The following is a 21,623-nucleotide window of genomic DNA, read 5'->3' as shown; positions in this document are numbered from 1 at the left end:
GAAAAAGAGTTTGAATTGAGAAAGTTTTATAGGGCAATTCAAGCTAACATAGATGACTATATATAATTTTTCAGCTTCTCCATTTCACAATATTTTTACCTGTTAAAATTAGAAATCAAACATTAAACAAAGTCTTTACTGGTGTGGCTTCCAGAAACTATTGATTTTGGGAGTTACGTAATTATATCATTAGTTGTTTTGAGTAAACTTGGAATGGACTATGTCTAAGCTGGTGAGTTTAGTGTGAACTTTTATTTTCATAGAAAAGATTGAAAGAACAGTCCAAATTGAAGCTTCAACAGTGGAAATTGAGGAGAGGGGTGTGAAACTTCGTCTGACAGTTGTGGACACACCAGGATATGGTGATGCCATTAACAGCCAAGACTGGTAAGTTGCCAGTTACTGAAATAAGATCAGTTAATGCACAAGTTTTTTTTTCCCTTGTTTGTGGATGGACTTGTTAAGCAGCTGAAGGTTCACACTCTTCATTTTAATTCAGTGAAGGAGTTGATACCAGCAATGATGTCGTGGAACAGCATTACAAAGTACTTAAATGCAGTAAAGATTGCATTGCAGTAAAGTGAACCACATAGTCAATTGGTTGTGTGAGAAGTTGTTGCTTTTTGTAATGTACTTTTTGTTGTTGAGCACCAAAATTGAATGTGGAAGTGCTTGTGATTGAATCACAGAAATTTACAACACTGAAGGTAGCCGTTCAGGTCACTGTGTGTCTGTGAATGTTGAAAAAGAACTATCCAGCCATATCTCACCTTCCAATTCTTATTTTATAGCCTACTTTCAGGCAGTAAGTACTAGATCCCCACCTTGCAGTGAAAACATTACTCCTCAACTATCCTCTCATCCTTCTATAAAGTATTCTTTGATCCCTGGTTACTGATCACTCTGCTGAAGGAAATGGGTCTTTCATATCCACTCTCTTGGTCCTTCATAATTTAATGCACCCCAAATTTTCTCTTAACCTCTTCTGTTCAAAAGAAAATTGCCTTAATTTATTCAATCTTGCCCCTCAGTGAAAATTCTCCATTCTTGGCAGTATTCTTGTCAATCTCTTTATCTTCTCTGGTGCAATCACATTCTTCCCGTTAGCATGTTGAGCAGAACTGTATGTAGTATTTAAGCTGTAGACTACCTAGTGTTTTAAACTTCTGGCATAAAGGTCTCTGCTGTTATATTCTATGCCTTCGCTCACAAAAAAAATTATCCAGTATGCCACGTAATCACTGCAGAGATCTGTGGCCATGAACCCTTTGTTCCTTGAAACATCCTACTTTCCCATCAATTGTTTTATATTCCTTTGTCTTGTCTTTTATTCCTAAGTTACCCATTCTTGTGCTTCTTCAGGCTGCTTCCATTTGCCATATCTCTGCTCATTGTAACAGTGCATTGGTTGACCGCAGGAAGGTAACAATAACAAATTAATCGTTCGTGTTATCAGCAAAGCATTTTAAGTCAACCCCCAATATAGTCATTGAGATATACTTGTGTTCTGAGGAACCCTGCTGGAAACAACTATTAACTATTACCTTGCTTTTTGCCACCAAAGTAACTTTGGATCCCATTTTATTTACTTGCTCTTGGACCCAGTTTTAATTTTTCAAGATAATTTGCCAGCAAAGCTTAGACAAAATTCAAGTTGATTCCATTTAAATGTGTCATCTCACTGACTTTCCTTGTTAAGCCCCTCAAAAATTCAATCAAGTTAGTCAGATCTTCCCTCAACAAGTTAAGATAATTGCTTTCCTAAATGCAATAGTTACTGCCGCACAGATTTTTTTTAAACAACAGTAGCAGTGTTTTGATATCACATATCAAACAAGAGAAGGTTGAAAATGAGGATCTGAACTCTGCTGTTTCCTTCCTTGTTTCCATTAAGAGCATGGCATAGATCACCTTAGTCATTTTTCTCTAAGAAAGTACAAAATTAATAGACCAGAAACATAACTTGAAAATTTGGAGAAGATTTGTAGCTCAGGTTGTGGATCAGGTTGTCAGTTTGCTTGCTGAGCTGATGGGTTTCTTTTCAGATGTTTTGTCACCATGCTAGGTAAAATCATTGAGCCTCCGATGAAGCTTGCTATTTATGTATCTTGGTTTGTAGTGGTGTGTACTATCATTTCTGGTTCTGTTTTCAAGAGGTTGGTAAATGGGGTCCAAATGTAAATATGTGCTAATGGAGTTCTGGTTTGAATATCAGGCCTCTAGGAATTCCTGTGCGTATCCTGTTCCAGGATGGATGCACTGTCCCAGTTGAACTGGTGTCCCTCTTCGTCTGTGTCTATGGATAATAGTGATAGTTGGTCACTAGAACAGTGGTGGTGTCCAGAGATGATACTAAAATATTGCAGTATATCAGGCAAACCACACTTAATTCTGTGTTCTCTTCCAGTCTTCACACTGAGGCACTTTGGAGTCAATATAGAGAGGAGTAGCAAAATTGATTCAATGGACAACAGGGAGATGGGATGGAAAAATTTGATAATCTCAGCCTTAGAAGAAAGCATTTATAGCATAAAGATTTGAAAATATCTTTATGCTATAAATGCACTGCTCCAGTGTACTTGTATGTTTGTTCTGAAGAATTGGTCTGTTAAGCCTGTGGGTATTCAAGTCAGTTTTCAAAGATTACATGGTTTCAATACCAGAACATCTGCAGGAACACTCATTATTCTGTGGCCAATTAATTAAATGTGAGGTCCATGCATGTGCAGAATAATAAAAGCTGATTGTGAATTACAGCCTTATTTACGTTCCTGGGTGGGTTTTGAATCCATGATGTCTGTTTAGTATGTTATTGGATTCGTGAAGTAGGATGATGAGAGTATACAAGGTTGACTGTCTTGCAGGCACCTGCAGTAAATTATGAATTTTGCCTTTCCAAATGTAAACTGTCTCTGGAGACTATTTTATTTTATGAATAGTGACCATCAACATTTCAGTCATAATAACAGAGTTTTAGCTGATGAATTTGGAAATATTATCTATGTGCAAGTGTTGTGTATTTTCTACGCAGTGTATTGTTATACAAATATTTGTTTTATACAAAGAATTGTGCGCTCTGCTGAAAAAAAACATTTTGTTGAAGCTTTTCATCTTGCATTCATCAGGATGTTTGCAAGAATACCAATGTAAAGGGAAATGATATTTTATACTCTGATAAGAGTACTTTTTTTAGAAAGTGGACTCTGGAAGATGTGTTGCCATATACCAAGTTAGGTGGTGATTGACAGTTAACTGCCAGGCCTTGTTTAAATTTAAACCTGATAGATTAACTTTGATTGATCAAGGCATTATCCTGAGAAATGAACCAGAGAATGGCATTTGCCTATTTGAGGTTAAAGCAGTCATAGTCTGTAGGTGTTTTGTGTTTGCAAAGAACAGGGCCCTCTTTACTAATATACATAACTTTCAATGTGTGCAAGTGCACTATATTGTGACACTGTTGAGAGTGTGGTGCTGGAAAAATACGACTGGTCAGGCAGCATTCAAGGAGCAGGAGAATTGACATTTCCGGCATTAGCCCTTCCTGATCACCAGCATCTGCAGTCCTCACTTTCTCCTATATTGAGAGTCTGACTAGCAATGTTAAATTAGTTGTCAGCATAATTTCTAACACACTGGTTTGTTTCGGAAAGGTTCAGCTGCAGAATGGCATGTAATCACAGGCTGATTGGGTATGTTCAATATCTTGCCTGTTGCAAATAGCTGAAAGGATATACTGTTTGATGCGATCAGCTAGTCTTTGGGGCTTATGATCTACCAAACTGTATAATAGACATAATGTCCTTATGGCTGAACAGCAACATCCTCTGCTACTGGTTTGTAGCAGTATGCAGTAGCTAGCATAAAACAGCTAGCTTAGTCTGTGGCTAAAACATTTGGAAATATTTTACCATTCCAGAATAATGTGTATTAGCAGTTTTCTGACTAAATGTGACACCTTGATCTTGTTCATGAACCTGTATAATATGCAGTAAGAAATGGCTTTTCAGGGTAGACATTATTTTGTTGGAAGGCTCTGATGCACCCATTTTCAAATTCAAGTTTGCAAGATAACTTCCATTTCCTGATGTGTTAGTTGAGGAATTTGCTGGGGTTGCTCCACAACTGTTAACCAGAGGCCTACAGAGGCAATAAATGTATTGGAATTTCTACAGTTCCACATGCTATAAGACTGGCTTTATCAGCAAACTGGTAAATAGGACCTGAGCTATTTGCTTACCATTGAAGCTTGATGCAGTAATAGCCTGGGCAAGGCCATTCTGTGAGACAATGGCAACCCTGATCATATTGTATTTCACAGTAAATCTCTCAAATTTGTGAAATTACCTGGTGCCACCACTTTTTAAGGTCTGAAATTTGCCCAGTCACCTCAAAGTAGCATATCTCAAAAATGTGCAGTAGCATAGATCGTTTTCCTTTTCAACCCCTTCCCTCCCCTCCCCCAATTCCCAAGCAACAGTGCGAGCAGCAAATTATCAGATTATGTAATGCCTCAGCTTACTGCTTGTGGGATTGTACTATGTACAAATTGATTGCTATGAAGAATTTGGGACATTTTAAGAGAATAATTGAATGCTATACGAATGTAACCTTGAGTGCTTTATTTTCAATAGGGACTTGTCCTGCTTAACTTGTCGAAGTTATTATGGCTTCAATCTTCTGAGGGGGGAACCTAAATATAGAAAAATTTAAAATTATGAAAGGAATAGATAAGATAGAAGCAGGGAGGTTGTTCCCACTGGCGGGTGAAGCTAGAACTAGGGGGCATATCCTCAAAATAAGGGGGAGCAGATTTAGGACTGTGCTGAGGCGGAACTTCTTCATGCAAAGGATTGTGAACCTGTGGTACATATTCCTCCAAGTCTTTCCTATTCATGTATTTATCCAAATGTCTTTTAAATGTTGTATTTGTACCCACCACTTCCTCAGGAAGTTCATTCAACACGTGATCCATCGTCTGTGTTTAAAAAAAATTTCCCCTTAATGTCTTTTTAAAATCTCTCTCCTCCGAGTCTTGCGTCCCCTAGTCTTGAAATCCCCTATCCAGGGAAAAGACAACTATAATTAACCCTATCTATACCCCTCATGCATTCTTAATTCTGGTCTACAGTTTGATTTGACATTAAGTTGTTTCTAGTATTCATAGCTTTTTCTGAAGCACAGGCTGGAGCTTAGGAAACTGAATCACAGTACAATTCCAGATAATGTATGGATGTGCGATGTTTGGGGTTCTCTAGCCTTGTATATGATGATTCAGATATTAGGTATTCAGATTGTGCAAATCCTTTGCGTGAAAGGCAGTTTAAATACATTTCTATTAGATTGCAACACAATGCTAAATTTATCTTTAAATGATTAAATCCACATCTCCCTCTGATTCTAACAATGCAAATTAAACCGAGATGAAGACTGGGAGGAGTGCGCAGTTGGTCAGGATCACTGTGAAGCAGACTGGGAGGAGTGTGCAGTTGGTCAGGATCACTGTGAAGCAGACTGGGAGGAGTGCACAGTTGGTCAGGATCACTGTGAAGCAGACTGAGAGGAGTGTGCATTGGGTCAAAAAAAGCGGAGTGGACTCGATGGGCCGAATGGCCTTACTTCCGCTCCTGTGTCTTATGTCTTATGGTCTTAAGCCTTAGTTTGGATGGGTTTGACAAATAACATGTCGTATTGAGACAACTGGCTTCATTGCAATATTTCAGAAGTATTGCCCATTAAATTCTGGAACGATTTCATTCGTTGGAGTCTGATAGGGGAGTAACTACTAAGTTCCCACTTGCTGCCAGGATCACAGGTTTAGGGCAACAGTAGCTTTGATTGCCAGCTCAATTTGCGAATCACTGGGAAAAGCGAGCTGGAGGAGTATCAGAGGGTTAGGTCCTTGACTACTTGTCTAGCTGGGATGCAAGAACTGTCTGTGAAACTTGGAAAGGAAGCAGGCATGAGGATCATTTTCTGAGTTTGAAGCCAGTTAGTCAAGCTGTTGCTGACTTGACTTGAGAAATATGTAGTGGATTGAAATTTATTGAAAGCGGTTTCTTTCATTGATTCAGCATAAATTAAACTAGCTTGTTGGTTTCTAATTGGCCTCAGCTCACTAGAGTGTTTACCAGTCAACCTGCTGGAACTTAGGTCAAATGCAGCTAAAAATGTGTGTGACTAAGGATTTCACTGTTCTGAACCCAGGTTGCGCTATCCGATATGAATGGTTATTGAACAATAGAGGATCGTGAAGAACTATGGAGGCGTTCATATCTCCGAGATTGAGCATATCTAGTGCTATTTAAATGTTTGTGATGTATACCTACATGGGTTATCGTCTAGCTCCCAATAAAACAAGATACCAACTGCAAATAATGTTGTCTTCCCTCCCTGTATCCCAGTTTTAGCACTGGTCTTTACTATATTTGATCCTTTTTTGCAGTTTTCCCTAACCAAGATAAGTAAGTCCCATACCATTGGTATATTTTGTTCTGTTGAAGGATTTCCTGATGTCTGGCTCTTTTTCTTCCTCAGATTTTCATTAAAAATAGAGGGGGTGAATGTCTAGAGAGGGAATATTCTGTTTTATGCTCCTGTGTATTTTTGTTTTAAAAATACATATTTGTTTTTTTTTAAAAGTAGAATTTAAAATTTGCAGTCCCAACAGAGAACAGCACATCAGCTTTCAGGCCAGAGCAGCTGCAGTGATATTTCTTCCCCATTTTCAGGGAGGCTAAATATTTGATCATTGAGAGAGTAAATCTGAAGCTGTCTGTGCTGGAATTCTCCTGGTATTGAACATGTAGCAGAACACAGCTATTAACATGTGTTTTGAGTTTGGGTGTGTCTGAATTGTAGCCAGAACATGATAAAAAAAATGTGACCTCACTCTGCACACAACTGATCAAAGCTGCTTCAGGATGCAGGTGGCTCCTTCCCCATTGGTGTTTTTGGTGGCAGTACTCCAGTGGAACTCAAAGTAATGGCCTGTATTAGATCTGTAAATTTGTTTTTATTCTAAAACACATTGTCTCTCTTTGCTCCATGTTTTCCTAACAGCACTGTGTTTTTTTTAAAGTTGAGATTTAGTTCCACGGATGCTGGAGACCCTCCAGTACATTGCTCAAGCGACTATGTATGAACTTCTAATATATATGAACTGCTGTGGAATGTAGTTGGAATATTGCAATTGAATCTGATCAGATTGTTGTGTGAAATATATACATGGGCACAAATGTTCTTTTGAGGATAGGTTACTAAATAGTAAGCAGCAATCTGTGCCTTTTTTGAATCCAATTGTTTCTGCTTTTTGAACAAATAACAAAGAAAATTTACAGAACAGGGACAGGTCCTTCGGCCCTCCAAGCCTGAGCCAATCCAAATCCACTGTCTAAACCTGTCGTCCAATTCCTAAGCATCTGTATCCCTCTGTTCCCCACCCACTCATGCATCTGTCCAGATGCATCTTAAATGAATCTACCATGTCTGCTTCTAGCACCTCTGCTGGCAACGCATTCCAGATACCCACCACCCTCTGTGTAAAGTACTTGCCGCGTGTATCCCCCTTAAACTTTACACCTGTCACCTTGAAAGTGTGACCTCTCGCTATTGAATCCCTCGCCCTGGGAAAAAGCTTATTTCTTTCTACCCTATCTAGGGCCTATTTCCACACTGTAAGTAATCTAATCTAATCTAATCTAATACCCTTCATGATTTTGTAAATCTCAATCAGGTTTCCCCTTAACACCTTTTTTCTAATGAAAACAAACCTAACCTACTCAACCTCTCTCTCAACTTGAGTTCAGTGAAATATGTAGTGTTGTATTTTGTTATATCCTGACCATATTCTGATAGATATTGAAAATATTATATACTTATTAAAAAAAGTCTCATTGCCTACTGTTGAAAAATGTGGTTTGTCCATTGTTTAATATTTTGCAATATTTAGGAAATCAACTGTTGATCTTTATGTTCAAACATGAAGGCTTGTGTCAGAATGCACTAGGACTTAAAGGGTTGAATTAAAGTCCGGTTGCATAAATGTGATTTCCCTTCTTGATTTTCCAAGGTTACAGGTGACAGATTTGAGATGTGTGGCATGTTGAAATAATTTGATTAGGTGTGTACAGAGAAACCCTGCGGTTTGAAGTCTTCTGGAACAAGGCAATATAATCAGAAAATTGGATCAGCATCTTTTGGAAGTGAAATCAGCAGACTGTTTCACTTAGTAGAAATGTGAAGATCTTTTCCCTTTATTACAGTTTTTATTACAAAAGGGTATTGGGGAATACAGAGCAAAATGTGCCAATATACTTTGGGTACAGATCAACCATGATCTAATTAAATGACTTGGAGATGCCGGTGTTGGCCTGGGGTATACAAAGTTTAAAAATCACACAACACCAGGTGATAGTCCAACACATTTATGTGGAAGCACTAGCTTTCGGAGCGCTGCTCCTTCAGGTGGTTGTGCACAACCACCTGATGAAGGAGCAGCGCTCTGAAAGCTAGTGCTTCCAGATAAACCTGTTGGACTATCACCTGGTCTTGTGTGATTTTTAACTAATTAAATGACAAGCTTGAGGTTGGCTAATGTGGTGCCAGCCTTTAAGAAAGGTAAAGGACAAGTCAGGGAGCTATAGACCAGTGAGCCTGACCTCGGTGGTGGGCAAGTTGTTGGAGGGAATCCTGAGGGACAGGATGTGCATGTATTTGGAAGGGCAAGGACTAATTAGGGATAGTCAACATGGCTTTGTGTGGCAAACCATGTTTCACAAACTTGATTGAGTTTTTTGAAGAAGTAACAGGGGATTGATGTGGGCAGAGCAGTGGATGAGATCTGTCTGGACTTCAGTAAGGCGTTCGGCAAGGTTCCCAAGGGAAACTGGTTAGTAAGGTTAGATCTCATGGAATACACGGAGAACTAGCCATTTGGATATAGAACTGGCTCAAAGGTCGGAGACAGAGGGTGGTGGTTGAGGGTTGCTTTTTAGACTGGAGGCCTGTGACCAGTAGAGTGCCACAAGGATTGGTGCTGGGTCCAATACTTTTCTTCATTTATGTAAATGGTTTGGATGTGAGCGTAAGAGGTATATTAGTAAGTTTGCAGATGACAGCAAAATTGGAGGTGTAGTGGACAGCGAAGAAGGTTACCTCAGATTACAACAGGGTCTTGACCAGATGGGCCAACGGGCTGAGAAGTGGCAGATGGAGTTTAATTCAGATAAATGTGAGGTGCTGCATTTTGGGAAAGCAAATCTTAGCAGGACTTGTACACTTAATGGTAAGGTCCTAGACAGTGTGGCTGAACAAAGAGACCTTGGAGTGCAGGTTCGTAGCTCCTTGAAAATGGAATCGCAGGTAGATAGGATAGTGAAGAAGGCGTTTGGTATGCTTTCCTTTATTGGTCAGAGTATTGAGTACAGGAGTTGGGGGTCATGTTGCAGCTGTGCAGGACATTGGTTAGGCCACTTTTGGAATATTGCGTGCACTTCTGGTCTCCTTCCTATCAGATGTTGTGAAACTTTGAAAGAGTTCAGAAGAGACTTAGAAGGATGTTGCGAGGGTTGGAGGATTTGAGCTATAGGGAGAGGTTGAAATGGCTGAGGCTGTTTTCCCTGGAGTGTTGGAGGCTGAGGGGTGACCTTTACGGAGGTGTATAAAATCATGAAGGGCATGGGTAGCATAAATAGACATGATCTTTTCCCTGGGGTTGGGAGTCCAGAACTAGAGGGCATAGGTTTAGGATGAGAGGGGAAAGATGCAAAGAGACCTACGAGGCAACGTTTTCACACAGCGGGTAGAACGTGTATGGAGTGAGCTGCCAGAGGAAGTGGAGGAGGCTAGTACAATTGCGACATTGAAAAAGCATCTGGATGGGTATATGAATAGGAAGGGTTTGGAGCAATATGGGCCGGGTGCTGGCAAGTGGGACTAGATTGGGTTAGGATATCTGGTCGGCATGGATGAGTTGGAGCGAAGGGTCTGTTTCCGTGCTGTACAACTCTATGGCTCTGTGACATTGGTGAGCAAGATGAGTTTTTCCAACAATCGACAGTGGATTCACGATCATTATTAGACTCTTTCTTTCAGATTTTACTGAGTTCAAATTAACCATCTGCTGTGGCAGGGTTTGAACCTGGGTCCCCAGAACATTAGCTGGGTCTCTGGATTAACAACCTAATGACAATACCACGAGGCTATTGCCACTCTTGCATTGTATCAGAATACTTAAGGTAAATGAATCAATACGTTGTTTTTCTTGTGTGTTAATTTCCTTTGCTTCCACTCAGTGAAGACCATTTATATCCATGTATCTTCCCCTAGAGTAATTCGTTTTGCTTTTGGCTCATCTGAAGTCAAGCTCTCCAGTAGTAATTTCACCGTGAATTGTAATGGTCATTCAAGCTTTATGAAGTTTGCTAAACTTGTATTTACAGCTTAACTGTATTTTACTCCTATTGGGCTGCTGAGAAAGCAACATCAATGGAGAAATCAATGATTTGCAATACTGCTTTCCCTGCTGTAATATGTTGTAATTTGTCCTGATTCAGTTGCATACCAGCCCTGTATGCTGCTACCTTTTGTGGTTAGTTACACAAATATTCTGCTCTGAATTAACAATCTTAATGCCAATATCACTCAGCTATTGCCACCCTTGCATTGCATCAGATACTTTAGGTAAATGAATCAATTCGTTGTTTTGCTAGCGTATTAATTCCCTTTCCTTCCACTCCGAGACCAAGTTTGCATTCTTTATACTATATTTCTATCTCTGATGGTAGCTAGCTGTTGACCATGGTTCAGTGGTAGCACTTTCTTTTCGGAGTTCAAAAGAAGCACATGGGCTTCAGACTGACTTCAGCATATACTCTAGGCTAACACTCCATGTTGAATGCTACATACTGAGTGCTGGTTTTCAGGTAAAATATTAAACTGAGGAGCTGTCTCTCCTTTTTGATATAAAGATCTTAGCGTGTGATTTTAAAGACAAGTGAGGGATTTCTTCCATGGCCAATATTTATCTCAATAATATCATCAAACTGATTATCTTTTAGTTATCATTAATGTATGTTGGCATATGCTGTGCTTAAATTGGCTGCCATATTTCTGACAAATAGAGATTACACTTCCAAGATACTTAAGTGGCTGTAATTCACTTTGGGATATCCTGAGAATCTTGAATGGTATTTTATAAATGCCAGTTACTTATTTCTCTGGTGATGTACTCAGTCTGCCAGCAATGAATTACCAAGGTAAAGTTTGAGATGTTGATCTGATAATTAAATGTCTATTCCTAAAAGAAATTCAGTTTTAAGGATCAAATTGCGAAACTGTACTGTTATAAGGGTTGGAGAAAGTAAGTACTACTTGTGCTGGAAGTCGGATAATATGTGGGCTGGAAGAGCATAGCAGGTCAGACAACATCAGATGAGCAGGAAAGCTGACGACCTGAAAGACCTGACCTGAAACATCGGCGTTCCCGCTTCTCTGATATTGTTTGACCTGTTGTGCTTTTCCAGCCCACATTTTATCAACTCTTACAAGGATTAGCCGCTAGATATATAATATTGTGACAAATCTTTCTTTTTTGTAAGCATTCTTATTGTGTTGCAGGAGTCAGCAATCTGTGAGATTAAAATATTCAAGGGGCTGTTATTCTTGGCTGCTCGAAAGTATTATTTACATGCAATTCTGCCTAGAAAAGGGACTGGACCAGTTTCAAAGTTTTCATTAGGTCACTCAGGCCAGTTCAAGGGTCACTGCAGAATTCAAAGGTTACTGGACTGAAACTAGGAATCAGTATGTGCATAGGTGAAAGTGAGGACTGTAGGTTCAGGAGATCAGAGTGGAAGAGAGTGGTGCAGGAAAAGCACAGCCGGTCAGGCAGGTCTGATGAACAGGAAAATCAACGTTTCAGGGTATAAACCCTGATGAAGGGCTTGTGCCTGAAATGTCAATTCATCAGTTTGTGCATGTGCATTTGTGTGAGTGAGAGAGCGTAGACTGCTGGGAAGGCAACTGAATTGCACAAGTTCTGTGTAGGAGACCCATTAAGAAGTCTGCAGTGCAGTAGATGTTAGCGTCAGCAGTCCGGAGAAGTCCTGGGAGCTGTGGTGGCTCTGGGGTAGGGGTTGAAAAGCCCACAAGCATTATTTGCTTGATGCAACTGAAAGTTTAGTGCTTAGACAAAATGATAGAGGGGAGCTTAGACCCAGGAAAGAAGGATGTTCAGTCAGGACAAAAGCAGTCATTAAAACAGTCCATGACAGATCAATTCTTCCAAGAGGGTTTCAAGGCTACATCAGCAAAAGTGAGGAACTGTAATTCCTTGTGAAGTTTAATGAAATTTGACAATCCCCCATGTCTTTAATATCTCAGGGGATTGCTAATCAATCTGTGTGATATGTCTTGATTTCATTTGCTATTTAATATGTTGTGGCATGTTTAATTACAGTTGATAAAATATATCTCCCACATTCTGGGTGTTAGAATAAAAATTATACATCTATTGTAGATTGTATGCATATTCTAACTTGTATAGGAATGTTTATTGTTTATTCAAACTGTGAAACCTGGTAGTTTTATTCTTTTAGCATGCCTTTTGGATCTCTTGTGCTGTCTACTTTTAACAAAAAAAATTACTGATCCTTAATTAGATAATATAACTTTAGCTGTCGGGTCTAGGATTGTAGCAGTATATATATCATATACTCTCAACTTTAAGGGCAAACCTTACAAAGCTGCTGAAGGTGAAAAATGCCATCACCTCAGAGTGCACTGCAGGAAATCCTAAACTGCTTATACAGTTTGAGGCTATTCATTTCAGTGGATGGGAAAGTGTGGAATATGTGCACTTCAACAATAAAGGCTCCATTCCAGAAGTACTAATCAGAATTTTTTCTCCATTCATATCAAAACTACAATACTCTGGCTGTGTTTTGTACATTTTGTTTTCTGGTTGGATGTCATTGGATGCTTGGAAAGTATTGGAAACTTGACAGTGAATTTGCACATAACAAGATTCACAAGCAGTCACTATCTAAATGATCAGATAATCTGTTTTATAACTGTGCTGATGCAGTGAGTAAATATTGGGGAGGATTCCCTTAATTTTACCAGTTTCTGTTCGATGTTAAAACAGGAATATTTCTATTCTGATCATGAGTCTCAATATTAGAAATGGCTCTCAACATTGACATACAGATACCAGCCACGGACTATTGACCTGTGGAGGAACAGCCATAGCTCCAAGGCTAGATTTATTAACATAGGTTGAATTCTAAATTCTGCCTGGGGTTGAATTTATCATCTAAAGTAGGTGTGCTTGCACTTGATCTTAGTAGGGGTGTAATTAAGTCCATTGGTGAAGTTAGACTAACTGTGCTAGTTGTGGGTGAAGTGGTGAATTACTCTACTTGATTTGTTTGTTTGGAAGTAATTCAGTCAGTGATTTTAATCCTTGACCTTGAGTAAGCTCTTGGTAGGCAGACTGACCACTCTTTGTTCCTGGACTGATGTTTTAAAAGCCAGTGGAAGGCTGTACTCTCAGTGACTATTCATGTCAACATATATAGTTCCAGTGACCATGCTGCTGAAATGAGTGAACTTGTTGCCAACAGGTTCTGGTCATGGACTGAAACAGGCAAATACATTACGACTTTTGTTTTCTTCATGCAGATTGTAAGGTAAAAATTGGATTGCAAGTCCATGCAATGATGCATGTCCCAGCCATGAACTGGCATCTCGTGCACAGTAATCAGTAAACAGAAAATCTCGAAGTACATCCTTGAAGACCTGTTAAATTGAGCAGCTTCCTGTCCACAAAATGTCCGATTTTGTTTCCACAATCACTGTTATGGGAAGCATCAAAGAGTATTGTGGATAAAAATATGCTGAAGAGGCTGTTGCAGTCCAATTTACCTCCAATAGTGACTGGAAATGGATCTAAAGACACAACATGACCCAGAATGTATACAAACATGTTGGCATGGTACTGTTGTGATCAGTTGTTTAGGGCAGCCAGGTTTCTGCATTCTCTAAATGCAGGCACTCTATCAGAGAATATTTTTCTGAAAACGCAGAGTTTCTTGTAACAGATCCTGGTCAAGATGAGAGTGTATAAGGTATGAGCAGGTAGGGAAAGAGTTAAGTTTAGGGTTGCTTGACCAAGACTCAGTTAGCATGACTTTGACCAGGTAAGAACTTGCTGTAAACAATGAGGTGCTGGAGGCAAGGGTAGTGCTTTAACGAGATAAAAAATATCCATTGTGTAATGCCAGTTTAACGAGATGTGGAACATCCTTTGTGTAATGCCAGATGGTTAATCTTTACTGTTGATGCTCACTGATTGTAACAGTCACCCAATCAATATAGATGTTGCCTTATTTGGATGCTGCTCCCTGTAAGTGACTATATAGTTCCTTAAGAATCTGCTGTTTGAGAGAAGACCAAGAGTCGTGACTTTGTGTACATGGGAAATTGGTCTCTCTCCATGGCTTGGAGTAAAGGTCAAGAAGGTAGAGCCATACTGTGTCTCTGAGTGTTTGCTTCGACTGATACAGGGATACAGAAATGGGATGCCAGCGATGTTGCTGTAAGCAGTTGAGAAAGTCTCGAAACCTTTGCTGGTAATAGAGAGAGAGAGAGAGAGAGAGAGAGAGACACACACACCAGATTACTCCATAATTGTTACCAGCTTGGCAAGCTATTTTCCATTGGTGCAGGTAGTCAGTGAGTGGCCTTGATTATGGTTGATTGGTTTCTAGCTCCGACATAGACTGAGAGAGAACAGTGAACTTGATCGAGCATTGATCTACAGCCTCAAAGACTTCAGCCAGAACAGAATCAGTTCATGGATCTTTGCTATCTTACAAGAGTTTGATGACATTTATTGTTTTAAGTATTGAGGGAAATTTGTCAACAGAATAGTTGATGGATTGCTCTTCTTGAATAGATGAAGGCCAATTTGAGGATGTGTCTAAAGAACCCTGCCCACCTCTAGAATTTATTCTTATTCAGTGAATAGTTTTGACTCATTGATGAGGATTGATCCAGTAAATTGGGAACTGTGGACAGAATACAGAACATCATCAATCTGTTCCATCTGCACATGATTAAATATGTCTATTTTGTTATTCAGCCAAGTATTTTGCATCTCTCTGAGCTCATTTCTCATTTCTCCGTTTAATTTCGTCTATCAAGTGTCTGCCCATTTGGCTAACTTGTTAATGCCCCATAGCATCATCCTCATAATTCACCAGTCTCCCTAACTTAGTATCATCTGCAAATTTAGAGATTTTGCCCTAAATATCCATCTTCAAATCGTTTGTAAATCAGAAAAAACAGGGGTCCCAACACTGATCCCAAATATACAAATCCACACTGCTACCTCATCAACTGCCTTAGTCACCTCATCAAAGACCTGGGTTAAATTTGTCAGACATGACCTGCCCTTGACAAAGTCTTGTTGACTGTTTAGTGCTAACTTATTGTTCTCTAAGTGTATATTTACCTTATCCTGTTTTATGGCCTTCTTCAGTTTTCTCACTATTCGTGTCAAGCTGACAGGTCTGTAATTTCTTGGGATTTCCTTTGCCCCTTTCTTAAACAATAGCATCACATTTGCCATTCTGCAGTCCCCCGGGCATAATCTTCTGTTCAGAGAAACCTGGAAAATTCCTGCCAATGGCTGTGCGATATGTTCTCTTATCTCTCTCCGGCAAACTAGAATGCATCTCATCCTAGTGCCTGGCAACCTCTCTATCAGGCATGCTGCCTGCATTCTTTGCATTATCTATCCCTGAACTGCTTAACTACTCAATGTCAACATTTTGAGCTGGGCCAATGTCACCATTTTCTATTTGGTAAAGACACGTGCAAAGTAATCATTTAGTACCTCTGCCATATCCTTCGTGTTAGTGAGTAGCTAATCTTGCTTGGTTTCTTATAGGCTCCACTCTATCCTTCACTCATCTTTTTTTACTACTAATGTTTGAAGAACATTTTATTTTTTGTTTAATGTAGCTGACTATCCATTCCTCATTTTTCCTCTTCACCTTCCTTATTCCAGCTTTAGCTTCCCTTCTGTATTTGAAATGCTCTTCCTAATTTCTGCTGCTATTATTATTCTGGTATGCATCATATGCTTCCTTTTTCTTCCTTATTTTCTCATCAGTATCCTTAGTCATCCGGGGTACTCCAGTTTTGGATACCTCATATTTGATTCTCATGGGTTTTATTGAGCTTGCACCTTCTCTACCTTTTGAAAGTTGCCTATTTTTCTTTCTTTGTTTTATCCACCAAAATGCGTTTACAATCCACCTGTCGCAGTTCAACTTTTACACCCCTAATATCTTGGATCTTAATCCTTGACTAATTTAGAAAAGGATAAAATCAATGTTAACCCTTATTATACCTCAATTGCTATTTCCCAAATGCTTCCCCATACTGACTATTTCAACTTATGATTTGGACACTGTAAATGTTTGCTATAAATTCTGTTAGGGTTGAGCCCTCCACTATCACCTGATGAAGGAGCGTCGCTCCGAAAGCTAGTGTGCTTCCAATTAAATCTGTTGGACTATAACCTGGTGTTGTGTGATTTTTAACTTATTTCAACTTAGCTTGCCTCATTTCCTGGGTCCAGATAAGATACAGCTGTCTCTCTGGTAATACTGGAAATGGGCTGTTCCAGAAAGTTGTTCTACAAACATTGTAGGAATTTCTCCCTTTCTGTGCCCTACTGTACCTTTCTCTCGGTCTACCATCGGGTAATTCAAGTCACCAACTATCACGTCCCTACTTGTCTTTCAGATTTCAATAATCTGCCTACAAATGCTCTCTTCTACTGTTTGGAGGTCTATAATGAATACCCAATAAGATCACTGTTCCCCTCCTGTTTTTGGCCTCCAACCACATAGATTCAAATTCAGGAACTGCATCTTGTTCGAGGGCAATGACGCTATCTTTGACCAAGTCTGCTACACTACCTCCTTTTTCACCCACTCTGTTTCTACTAAAAGCCTTATCTGACTTGATTAAGTCCTGTTCTACTTGAGGCCCATTTCTGTCAATGCTATTTCATATTCCCCAGAGCAATTTCTGCTTCCAGTTCCCCAATTTGTTCATGCACTCCATGTATTTACAAACATACAATTTAACCCTGCCCTTTAACTCCCTCTTGCCAATGGGAAAGAGACCATTTCTTTGTTCACTGTCAGCACTCGAGCCTTCGCTCACTTCCTTTTGCCCATTCGTCACCACCTCTCTTTTTGTCCCTCTGGTATTTCCAAAACTAGGCCCATGAGTGAATCCATCCTGCCTTAAGTTTAAATCCATCCCCACTACACTATTTACTCAGTAAGGAGGTGAGCTCCATTTCTGCTCCGATGAAACTCACCTCTTCTGAACAGTTTCTCATTTCCCAAAGGTGATTCCTGTGTGCCACAAATCCGTCCCTTCCACACCATCCCTCAAGCCACACATTTACCTCCCTGATCTGTCTTTGACTAAATGGCAAAGCTTTTGGTACAGGTAATTCTGAGATTACTAGCCTGGAGCTCCTGTTTTTGATCCTGAAATTGATCCTGTAAATCATCCAAGCTGTTATTAGTTGTTCCCATATGAACCGTGACCACTGGTTGTTTAGCCTCTTTTCCAGACATTCTGTTATTTCCTGAACCCTTGAACATAGAACATTACAGCGCAGTACAGGCCCTTCAGCCCTCGATGTTGTGCTGACCTGTGGCACCAATCTAAAGCCCATGTAGCCATCTATTCCATTCTTGGCCATATGCCTATCCAATGACCATTTAAATGCTCTTAAAGTTGGCGAGTCTACTGCTGTTGCAGGCAGTCCTTTCCATGCCCCTACCTCACTCTGAGTAAAGAAACTACCTCTGAAATCTCCCCTCAATTTAAGGTCATGTCCCCTCGTGCTAGCCATCACCACCCAAGAAAAATGGCTCTCACTGGTCCCATCTATCTACCCCTCTGATTATCTTATATGCCTCAATTAAGTCACCTCTTAACCTTCTTTCTAACAGAAATAGCCTCAAGTTTCCTCAACCTTTCCTTGTAAGACCTTCTCCCCCATACCAGGTAACATCCTAGTAATGACTTGGACCCAGAAGGCAACAGATCGCTGAAAGCTAGACTATCTATCCCTCAAACTATTGAGTCAACCATAACTACCACCTTTCTAATCTGCTTGCCAGTTTGCTTCTCTTTTCTCAAGGAGAAGTAGTCTCATGCACCACGGTACTGTGCTCCCATGAGTCATCCATCCCTAACTCAGTCGGGTCGGTTTGTAAATAGGCATTTAAGATTTCATGCCTGTTAGACAGCTCCAAGAAGCCCTGGGTATCCTGGACCTGCAAACAGTAAATGAGATGTTCTGTGAATGCAACAACAATATATTAAAGTCACAGAACTATACCACAGACTTGTGAAACATTTACCATCGTTTTAAGAAGTCATCAACAATGTTTCTAACAAAGAGATTATGACTCCCCTCCATTTGTAATTCAGCCACACTGTTCTGTTGAAGTTTCCTTTCCTTTGCAGATTTTTAGATGATCTGGGACTACTTAAACTATTTGCAGAATACTCTGTTATGTATAATATGATTTTTGTCTGCTTAAGAATGCATTTGCTAATTTCTTTAAATGCAGTATCATCACTTGCATGATGAATTTAAATTTGGGGTTACAGTGAGGGGCCTTGTAGTGCAAATTTTTAAAGGAAGATTGAAATGTAATAGTTGGGAAAAACAACTTTTTTGAATTCCCAGCTATGAAGGTTTGGGTTGCTTTTATGCATTTAGAAACAAAAGTGCTTGTAGCAATTTTTCTTGCAAGTATGACTTATTGTTATATGCACCAATTGTTTTTTGGACATGCTCCCCTGAGGAAATCATGCTGGTGAGCGAATTAGTGCAAATATCCTGAGTAATTGTGTATGGATTTTGCCCTGTATCATGTCAGGATTCCTGTAATTCCCAGCCAAATGCATTATGTTGTCAGTTTGAGAAATAGTCGCCTGTCTGCTGACTCCAACTGTTGGATACGAGAGACTGGCCTTTTGCTGTTCACCACACCGTCTGGGAGAATTTCAGTAGACTACTACAACTCTTGTAGTGCTACGTTCTAATACCCAGTCTGTGTCTACCTTTTCACTTTGACCCTATTGAATTTTGCCCGTGTGTTTCCCCCCATGGGACAGTTAACTCAGTAGTGTGAGTAAGTCATCACAATGAATTCTCTTCCTTTCAATTGTGCTGCCCTATAGAAATTTTCACCAAGGGGTGTGTATCACTCATTTCATATATAAAGCACAAACTTGAGGCCCGATGAAGTCATTGTGGCCTTTATCGTTTGCTGAGACTGTGGGACCTTGTCACATATGTTTGCACTGTGAATGTGGAGTTGGTAGTCACGGGATTGGAATGTTCTTCTTGTTCCCAGGTTACTGAGTGGTATTTTCCATGAATTCATTTCCACCAATAGGAATGGGAATTGAAAAGAAAGCATTAGAAAAATGTTGGGGGATTGTTCCTGCATTTTGAGAAACAACATCACACCGTAGTCTCTTACTGACTGATATCCTATAATAATGGAGGCATTTGATCCATTGTGCCTGTACATATTCTGAGAGTCATAGTCATAGAGTTGTACAGCATGGAAACAGACCCTTTAGTCCAACTGTTCCATGCCAAACATAATCCCAAACTAAACTGGTCCTTATCTGTATTGGCTATAACACAATTTTGAGCTGAAAATGTGTTGCTGGAAAAGAGCAGCAGGTCAGGCAGCATCCAGGGAACAGGAGAATCGACATTTCGGGCGATTCTCCTGTTCCCTGGATGCTGCCTGACCTGCTGCGCTTTTCCAGCAACACATTTTCAGCTCTGATCTCCAGCATCTGCAGACCTCACTTTCTCCTATAACACAATTCTGGCCCCATTAGTTTAAATGGCGCAGCTATTGCACGATTTTCTTATTACACAAGAACGGAACTATTGTGTTATATTCGAACTGACTGTACCATGAACTCGATCTATACCTCTCATATTAGTCCAATTTACCTGATCTTTCTCCAGTCCTACAAATTTTTTCATTCAAATCTTTGTCCAAGTTGCTGTAAAATCAAGCCTTTTGCTCCCTAAGCTGAGTGATAGCTCAGTAAGTATGTATTATTCATTGCCATACTGCTGAACTGTAGGGATAAAATAATTTATCTCCCAATTTGGCAGGGGTGTGCATGTGACCGGCAGAATGTGACTTCCCTCTGAATTGTAAGACTTCGGTGATTCTTTAGTTGACAGTGGAGTGAAATTGACTTAATTTCACCTTGACTGGTGGAAGGATGTAAAGAGGTTAAGTGTGAATCCTGCTTATGATGTCCTACAAGCACAAATATCTGAGACACTATTCATGGGTGGTTGCCATGTTTGGTTGCCAGACTAATACTTACACAGTGACATGTATGTAAAGAGTTCAGAACTTGGTGAGGTATCATGAGTGCACAATCCCTGCATAGTGGTACTTGAGCATGAATGTCTGGCTGCTTTAGAGAGGGAAAGGTCTGAAGATGAGAGAATTTGGATGTCATGTGATAGTTTCTCCTCCTAGAAGCGAAAACAACAGAAGAGTCATAGTCATAGAAATGTACAGAACGGAAACCGATCCTTCAGTCCAACCCGTCCATGCCGACCAAATATCCCAACCCAATCTCGTACCACTTGCCAGCACCTGGTCCATATCCCTCTAAACCCTTCCTATTCATATACCCATCCACGCGGCTTTTAAATGTTGCAATTGTACGAGCCTCCACCACTTCCTCTGGCAGCCCATTCCGCACACGCACCACCCTCTGTTTGGAAAATTGCCCCTTAGGTCTCTTTTATATCTTTCCCCTGTCATCCTCAACGTCTGTCCTCTAGTTCTGGACTCCCCGACCCCAGGGAAAAAAACCTTGTCTATTTACCCTGTCCATGCCCCTCATGATTTTAAAAAACTCCGAGGTCACTGACGCTCAAGGGAAAGCAATTCTTTTCAACCTCTCCCTATAGCTCAAATCCTCCAACCCTCGCAACATCTTTTCTGAACCCTTTCAAGTTTCGCAACATCTTTCCGATAGGAAGGAGACCAGAATTGCATGCAATATTCCAACAGTGGCCTAACCAATGTCCTGAACAGCCGCAACATGACCTCCCAACTCCTGTACTCAATACTCTGACCAATAAAGGAAAGTATACCAAACGCCGCCTTCACTATCCTGTCTACCTGTGACTCCACTTTCAAGGAGTGAGGAACCTGCACTCCGAGGTCTCTTTGTTCAGCAACATTCTCTAGGACCTTACCATTAAGTGTATAAGCCTTGCTAAGATTTGCTTTCCCAAAATGCAGCACCTTGCATTTATCTAAATTAAACTCCATCTGCCACTTCTCAGCCCATTGGCCCATCTGATCAAGATCCCGTTGTAATCTGAGGCAATCTTCACTGTCCACTACACCTCCAATTTTGGTGTCATCTGCAAACTTACTAACTATATCTCTTATGCTCACATCCAAATCATTTATATAAATGATGAAATGTAGTGGATTAGTGGTGCTGGA

At 40.1% G+C, this 21,623-nt stretch overlaps 1 protein-coding gene across 1 annotated transcript in view; it reads left to right on the top strand.

Moving 5' to 3' along the window:
• Positions 1-21,623, top strand: part of LOC122562810 (septin-2) — a 140,922-nt gene that overhangs the window by 34,353 nt on the left and 84,946 nt on the right. The window contains exon 6 of the mRNA XM_043716054.2: positions 264-387. Coding sequence (XP_043571989.1) covers positions 264-387 — 124 coding nt within the window. The remainder of the gene's footprint in view (positions 1-263; positions 388-21,623) is intronic.

The sequence above is a fragment of the Chiloscyllium plagiosum genome, unplaced genomic scaffold (assembly GCF_037043375.1).
Source record: "Chiloscyllium plagiosum isolate Xiang-an unplaced genomic scaffold, Cpla_swu_hap1 HiC_scaffold_24, whole genome shotgun sequence".
Taxonomy (NCBI): domain Eukaryota; kingdom Metazoa; phylum Chordata; class Chondrichthyes; order Orectolobiformes; family Hemiscylliidae; genus Chiloscyllium; species Chiloscyllium plagiosum.
The sequence above is the reverse complement of the archived record's forward strand: the minus strand, read 5'-3'. Positions and strand labels throughout refer to the sequence as shown.